The sequence below is a fragment of the Ceratina calcarata genome, unplaced genomic scaffold (assembly GCF_001652005.2).
Source record: "Ceratina calcarata isolate Rehan_Ccalc_2016 unplaced genomic scaffold, ASM165200v1 scaffold275.2, whole genome shotgun sequence".
Classification (NCBI taxonomy): domain Eukaryota; kingdom Metazoa; phylum Arthropoda; class Insecta; order Hymenoptera; family Apidae; genus Ceratina; species Ceratina calcarata.
The window spans coordinates 34,986-42,699 of NW_017149745.1; the positions used below are offsets into that span (position 1 = coordinate 34,986).

Consider the following 7,714-nt stretch of genomic DNA (forward strand, 5'->3'; position numbering starts at 1 on the left):
CTATAATAACAAACTCAACATGCTAGCATTGTTTAAGTATATAGCCTATACATCCTCAATAACCATGAATCCTCGATAATTCTGGTGTTAAAATTATATGCCTGCAACCATTTATTTAAAAAGCACAAAGCACTTTGTAAAGAGGTCGCATATTCTTGATAAAACAAGTACGAGGATGGTGTAACGTTTAATTAAAGCCGGAAGGTTGAGGATCCGTGGAAAAGTTTCCGCTATGAAACGAAGGGCGCCGGAACCGTCCATTCCCCTCATAATAAACGGCATTATCCTTAGTTGTAGCTGGGTTCGATCGCGACGCAGTAAACAATACGCTTGGGCCCGTAAGAAGTAATAAAGCTTGGTGAGAAACGAGCGGCGTGCCAAAGCTACGCCTTGGAAGATTGAACGGAAGACCTCTGCAGATTAGAGGGAGAATGTTCCTACGGAAATAAATCGAAAGAATCCTCCGCGGAGGATCCTACTACGTGGCGAACCTGGATCGATTAATTATTCTTCAAGAAATCCAGAAACGTGCAACGATAATACATATCGTCATTTAACATTCTGTATTTAATCCTTCGTTTCTTATTAACGTCCTGATAATTCTTTTCCTTAGATTACTGCAGCTTCCTCTTGTACATGTTCTTTTTTCGTATTCTCTTTTCATCTTCCTTCCTAATCTTGTTTCTTTATCCTCTTCACATGTAATAAAAAATTCCTCCTGCAAACGAAACTGTGTTAAATAATAGAACTACTAAGAGTACATTCTGCCTTTCATCTCCTCATCCTTATATCTTCTCTATTCATAAACGATGTAACAAAGATTACACCCCCACGTGATATTAAATATAAATTTTCAGCAGCAAATACAATTACTACCCCTTTTAGTCAGCTCTTAGCAGGGGACACTGTGGGGTGTATTCTCGGCACCCCCAACCACGGGGGTGTGCGATAGACCTCTGATCGTAAAATGGTTCAAAGAAGCCTGTTCGCTAAAATTCAAAGGAATCGCAAAGCGGGTCGACGTCGTTAACGCTTGTTGCAAGCCGATACGAAGGCACACGCGATGGCGAAGTCGTGCAAAAATGGAAGCTCAGGGAGCGGCGCGCGTCCAATCGATTCAGGGGAAACGTGTGAACCCGTATCCTGGAGGAACTCACCCTCGGCCCGCAAATACTCCACTGCTTTACTCACGTTCTTACATCCGAAGTATTTCAATTGTCTCGAACTTCGTCACTGCAGACTTTGAACGTAAAATAAAACTTTCATGACATCCATTTATTTATTTAATAATAATAATAGTTCGGCTTTATGCATATTTTTGCACGTTATATTTATTTCGTTAAGAAAACAGATTTTATATCTGGATTAAGCTGCTCGCTGCTGCTTTTCCTCTTAGCGAGAGAATCAGGGGTGAGATCTTAAGGGTGGCGTTTAAATTCGTGGAATTTTGGTGGCTCGGGTTGCGGACTTGCTTGTTCTTGGTAAACGAGGCCTTCCTGACGCCAACGGCGTCTCCTCTCCATCTTAGATCCATTTTCCATCTCAGAGAACTCTGCTCTATATTATGTAGCACGATAACAATGCTCTCACATAATCAAACTAATTCTATGGTTCCTCGCTTCGGTGGTTTAGAAAAATTCCCATGATGGATAGATAATAATATGTAAATGAAGTGGCCTCTAGAAATCTGAATAGACTGCTTAGTTTATCTTTCCTGTTCAATTACCCCAGATTCTCGGCTAAGTTCCGAGGTTTTAAAAAATAATTCTGGGACGACGATTTACACAGAGAATAGTTGATAGTTTTTCCAAATTTAGCACTACTACTTGCAGCCGTGCAGGTAGCCGCAAAATAATTCGTAAGATACTGCAGTCATAGCTGGACGAGAAGATGGAATTGTAATTTTTAATAGGAACGAGCGGAAATTCCCGGAAGATCTGAACCCGTACGAAGTTTTGACGTCAACGCGAGAAAACCGGGTCAAGCTCTTTAGCTACATAATTATGTCCCACCCGAAACGATTCCCACTCGTAAGAAGTATATTCTCTTAAAGAAAACCGAGTAATAATAATAATAATAATAATTCGTAACCGGCGCAAGTGGTAATTGAACGGCCTACCGATAATTACGGTAAATTGCTTGTCACAAGAGTTGCATCCGACCACGGGATGGGAATAATGCAATTAAGATCACTAGACGATAATTGAAGAGCCGTTACCAAGACCTCACTGGATTAATTTCAGGACAGCCGTAATTAGTTGCTACCAAGATTAATACGAGGACCGTCAATTTCCAAAGATAAACAAAATTCCTAGACACCTGAAACAGTCAAGATGTATTCACGAGTTTCAAGCCTCTCCTCCGTTCCGACATACTTTACACTGCAGATTTGTTGATACATTTTAATGGAATGTAAGATTTATATTGATCTCACTTTTGCAAACTACATGCAATAAGTGCATTCTCTTATGCAATCTATAACTGCATGAGAATTCGCAATCCATTACATAATAAAATACAGAGTATAAGATTTTGTAATGGAAAGATTTTAAATTGACAAGACTCATGCAACGGTACGTAACGATGATACAATGTGAGTATGATACGGGTGAGTACAAACTTAGAGCGGGAGATTAACGCGTGCCGGTTTTGCACGCGAAGTGAAAAAGAGAGCGGAAGAAAAAGAGAAAGGGGTTAGAGAGTAGAAAACAGGAGAGACGAAACGGGACGCGTTCGGTCGAGAGGATAGGAAGAGAGTGGTTTTGCGGGTGTTGCGCCTGTACAGATATTGATCGGGCAGGTCACGCAACAGGCTGCTTGTCAGGATACTCGTCAGGTCGCTCTCTCCCTCTCTCTATTTCTCTCTCTCATCTGGGGCTACAACTCCGCGCCTAAGGATTCACCCGACAATAACTCAACCGGGACATCCCGGTGCATAGCCCGTCGACGCGCTACCCATTAATAATTCTGCGCCCGATGTACACCTTCGAGGAGTCTGAACCCCGGGCACGAGTTGCGACAACTCCGTCGACAATATCTAACCCTTTGAGCCGGGCTCGTGGAAAATCGAGTTACGATCCGGAATCGTAAAGAGACACAGCTCCGCGGATTATCCAGAGAGCGTAATCTGACTCATATTCTCGGGATTACGACGCTACCATTCAACCGAGCGAACTCTCTTCGTAACGGCAAGAATAACTAAAAAATAAAGGAAGTCTCTTCACTTATTTTATGTCAGAAACTTTGCCCCAAATTTTTGTACACCTTTTTGCCAGGCACCTGAAACAAGCAGGAAAGAATATTGATAAACAGCAGGATAAGAATGTTAAACACTTTCTCTCTTTGTATTAACAATTCAAACCGTAGAGGAAAGAAAATCTGACTCTCATAGTGGAACGGTTTGTCTCCAATATTGTCACGCTTTCCCGACGAGCATTGATGAATACACTGTGGATTTAACGCATTTATATAAAGAATGAATGTAGAAGAAAATATGAAAAGCTATATACATACCGTAATGAGAATTTATATTTAAATCACATTTTGTAGATTGACACTAGAAATGTATTTCTGACACAGTCCGGCGAGGTAATTAAGAACGTAGAGGATTTGGGGAAAAAGGGAATAGAGAAGAGGAAGCTGGGAGCAGTGTTCATGAATACAGGTTTGATTGGACATCCGATGTCCAATAACGCTGTTGATGTTTGCGTGATGCGCCGCTGTAGAATGATGTTCATTGAATGATATCAGGCCGAGAGGCCCAGAATAGGAAGGGATTACCGGAGACGTCCAAACAAGTAGAAGCGAATCGATTTGTCTAATCAATGCCACGAGGCACACAAAATTAAATACAATTACTCCGCAGATTATAATTAACAGTAAAATTCAGTTCTTAGTATCTCAGCCCAATGCGATTAAACAGAGGCTTCCAAAATGCAATATAACGGAGACGTGATACTAACTTGAAGATTAATATTGAAAATGAAGAAATACCGAAGAAATAAATTAGTAATAAAAATGAGCTAATGAAGAAACGACGTGGACTAGAGATGAGAAATTCCGTTTCACGTTGAGAGCGTGTTAGCTCGGAGCAAACGAAGAAATAGAAATAGCAGTGGCCTCTTCAGCTGGCTTTTCCGCGCGACCGTTTCTGTTTTCTCTGACAGCAAAATTGCTCTATCGACGCGTATATCACGCTCGCGTAAGGAGCGGGAACGGGGATGAAATGCTTAGAGTTGGAACGTCGAAGAAAGAGTACCATTCGTTTCACGGTTGGATAGAAACGAAAGTACGCGGGGATGAGATAACCGCCATAAAATTCTAAGAGCGTAATACGGTGTCTCGTCGCGGAGGTGACGATAGTTTCGGTCTGGAAAAATTCTCTGGCCCTCGTAAACGTCGGATACGCCGGGGAGAAGTAATCTCTGTTCCCTTTGAAAATCACCGTTCCCATCGAGAACGCAATACTCCGAACGGTGAATTCGCTTCTGAGCCCACAACGAAATAAAAGGAGTTCCTTCTTTCTGTTCCACGTACAAGTTTTATCAGATCATTCGATTTCCTCAAATCACCACCTATTCCGACCCCATTTATCACATAAGTTACACAATCATTTCGGATCTGATAATATCTGGACTTAAACTAACCTAACTTAATCTAAACACATAATGACAAATATTTAATTTCATCACACAACTGAATTTCAAAAAATATCAAATATGAAATTAATTAACTAAATTATATTTAAACATTGGAGGTACCTGTACTACCGCTCAAGATCAGCAAAATCCCTCCTGATCTTCGAATGGTAATTTATCGTTTGAAAATAACGTCGACCCGTTTGATACTATTCCGGTCCCTACTACTTCGGACCGTTGCGCGGGCCAAACGGATCGAAAAATTGCCAAACAGGCCAAATCGGGTCAATAGGACCGAAACTGGGCCAAACCGGCCAAAGCGGGCCCGGTTCGGACTACCAATATTTCGGCCCGTTTTGACCCGTTTAGTTTAAATATAACATACAAACTATAATATACTATAATATGCAAACTCTTACAGTTTACATTATTATTTTTCTCCTAAATTGCGTAGTTAAGGTTAAACAATTGTATGACAATAAAATTGTCGAATATTCTTTTACAAATTAACCAACAAATATTCATTTATGCGCGAAATACACTATTGTGTATAAAATGATCTCTTCGTTACGATAACGATTAACGATGATGAATTAATATCTCGAGAAGAATATTAAAAATTATTGCATTTACCGATTACGATAATTCTCCGGGCACATCGTGGAACTCTTGGGGCGTGCGTACAAGTTACTAGTATGAGTGACGTCACGCGCACATGCCTTTTAGACGCCTAGTTACACATACTACCACGATATGTCCAACACTGCCTCAAACAATGCCTCGAGAAGATAAGGCAGCAAGAATTCACATGGTTCGCGTCACAAAATTCACCGAGTAAGGACGTATCTTGAGAGCGATCCGATATATCACAATCTTATGAAATACTCACGTCAATCTCATCGTCGAATTTTATCTAATTAAACATTTGTAAGTGTATAAAAAATATTCAATATGGATTTTAAACCGCCGAACCGAACCAGCTGCTGCACGTGGGAATTAAATGCCACGAATTCACCGCATACATACAGAGTACAGTAAGTTAAAAACCATTAATTATTATTATGTATGGGATGGATTGGGCCTTTTCCCGGCAACTTTGATTACATACATTTAGAAAGCTGAGCATTACACAGCCGTTTAATTATCTAATGTACTCGAGTTTAATTTGATTTCAGAAATGCTGATCGCGATAGGATCATGCCCCACATTCTAACTAATATTGGCCGGACTCCAATCGTAAAACTAAACAATATTCGAAAATCGTACGGAATCAAATGTGAACTGTGTTCGTATTTCATCAAATCGATATACATTCTACTTGTAAACCGGATATAATGAACGTAATATGAACTTCAGATGCAAAATGCGAATTCCTCAATCCTGGTGGCTCTGTGAAAGACAGAATCGGCTATAGAATGATTCTGGACGCGGAGGAAAAGGGTACATTGAAACCAGGGTATACCATCATCGAACCCACGAGTGGGAATACAGGAATTGGTTTGGCGATGGCTGCTGCGGTCAGAGGCTACAGATGCATCATCGTCCTACCAGAAAAAATGTCTGATGAGAAAGTGTCGACTCTTCGAGCCCTTGGTGCTGAAATTGTTAGGACACCGACGGAGGCGAGCTGGGACAGCCCTGAGGCTCACATCAACGTCGCCCAGAAGCTGCAGCAGGAAATACCAAACAGTGTTATTCTCGATCAGGTAAATGCATAACGTATCAATTAAATATAATAACAGCTCTGTTATTCATTTCTATTACGTGTTCAGTACACTAACTCTGGAAATCCGCTGGCTCATTATGACGGAACAGCGACTGAAATCTGGGAACAGTGCGAGGGGAAGGTAGATTACGTGATAGTAGGAGCGGGGACAGGCGGCACTGTTGCTGGTATCGGGAGAAAATTTAAAGAATTGGCGCCAGAGGTAAAAATTGTAGCTGTGGACCCTAAAGGGAGTATTCTAGATCCCAGCAGTAAATCGCCGGAGGAAATTGGCTTCTATGAAGTAGAAGGAATCGGGTAAAACACCTTATATCTAATATACATCGTTCCACGTTCCGTTTGAAACAACTGATAAAAATTGCTTTCAGGTATGACTTTATACCCACGGTCCTAGATCGTACGGTGATCGACCAATGGATCAAGACTGAAGATTGCGAATCGTTAAATGCTGCTAGAATGCTTATACGTCAAGAAGGTTTACTATGCGGGGGTAGCAGTGGTGCTGCTCTCGTAGCTGCCCTTAAAATAGCCAAAGACCTTCCCGAAGGGAAACGTGTAGTCATGATTCTACCGGATGGTATTCGCAATTACTTAACTAAATTCGTGTCGGATCACTGGATGGAGGCTCGAGGATTTATGGTAAATACACAAATTCCATTTAAACGATTAATCATTACATTAAATCTTACTAATTCAATGTATCATAGGAATCCAAGTGTGAGAATGCAAAGAATGAATGGTGGTGGATTAAAGAGATCTCGAATTTAATTTTCGACAAGCCTTCCATGTTCAGGGAAAATACTGTGACCTGCCAGGAAGCAGTTCATCTGTTAAAAAACGAAAATACTCAACCGCTGCTCGTAACCGGTGATGGCACGCACGTGAAAGGAATCGTTACTTCGAATAAACTTATGTCGAGCATAATATCGGGCGCAGTGCAATCCACAGATTTTATGGAAAAAACTATTATCAAACAGTATGTTAAAGTTCATCCTTCGACGTCACTTGGTCGCCTATCGCGTATTCTTGAAAAAGAAACGTATGCAATAGTTCTAGATAATAAACGTGACGACACGTTTATTGGTGTCGTAAACCAGTTTCACATACTGAACTTTATTAGCAAACACAATGGTGCAATAATATCAGAGAACCACAGTGGATAATATTACGATGATCGTCTCTACTGTGATTGTTTTACATTTCATACTTCGTCAAGAAGAAATGGATCTCTTAATGTGATCTCAGTTTTAGGAATGCATTTTTTTAATTGTACAAACGTTTCGTGTCAAAAATTATTAAATAAGTGATTTTATACTTAGATTCTATAAATCTTATTATGGTTAATAAGTAT

The 7,714-nt window shown here is 40.6% G+C and overlaps 1 protein-coding gene across 1 annotated transcript; it reads left to right on the forward strand.

The window, feature by feature from the left end:
* The first annotated feature begins 5,412 nt into the window (after positions 1 to 5,412).
* On the forward strand, positions 5,413 to 7,708 carry Cbs (cystathionine beta-synthase). Its single transcript, XM_018022150.2, has 6 exons — positions 5,413 to 5,671; positions 5,813 to 5,922; positions 5,994 to 6,343; positions 6,410 to 6,660; positions 6,732 to 7,002; positions 7,071 to 7,708. The coding sequence occupies exons 1-6, from the start codon at positions 5,589 to 5,591 to the stop codon at positions 7,524 to 7,526; spliced, it is 1,521 nt and encodes a 506-aa protein (XP_017877639.1). The 5' UTR covers positions 5,413 to 5,588; the 3' UTR covers positions 7,527 to 7,708.
* The last annotated feature ends 6 nt before the right edge of the window (positions 7,709 to 7,714 follow it).

Coding starts and splice junctions, on each gene's coding strand:
- Cbs (XM_018022150.2), top strand. CDS start 5,589: ATGGATTTTAAACCGCCGAACCGAACCAGCTGCTGCACGTGGGAATTA. Junction 6,344..6,409: donor ACAGTGTTATTCTCGATCAG/GTAAATGCATAA, acceptor TTACGTGTTCAG/TACACTAACTCTGGAAATCC. Junction 7,003..7,070: donor TGGAGGCTCGAGGATTTATG/GTAAATACACAA, acceptor AATGTATCATAG/GAATCCAAGTGTGAGAATGC.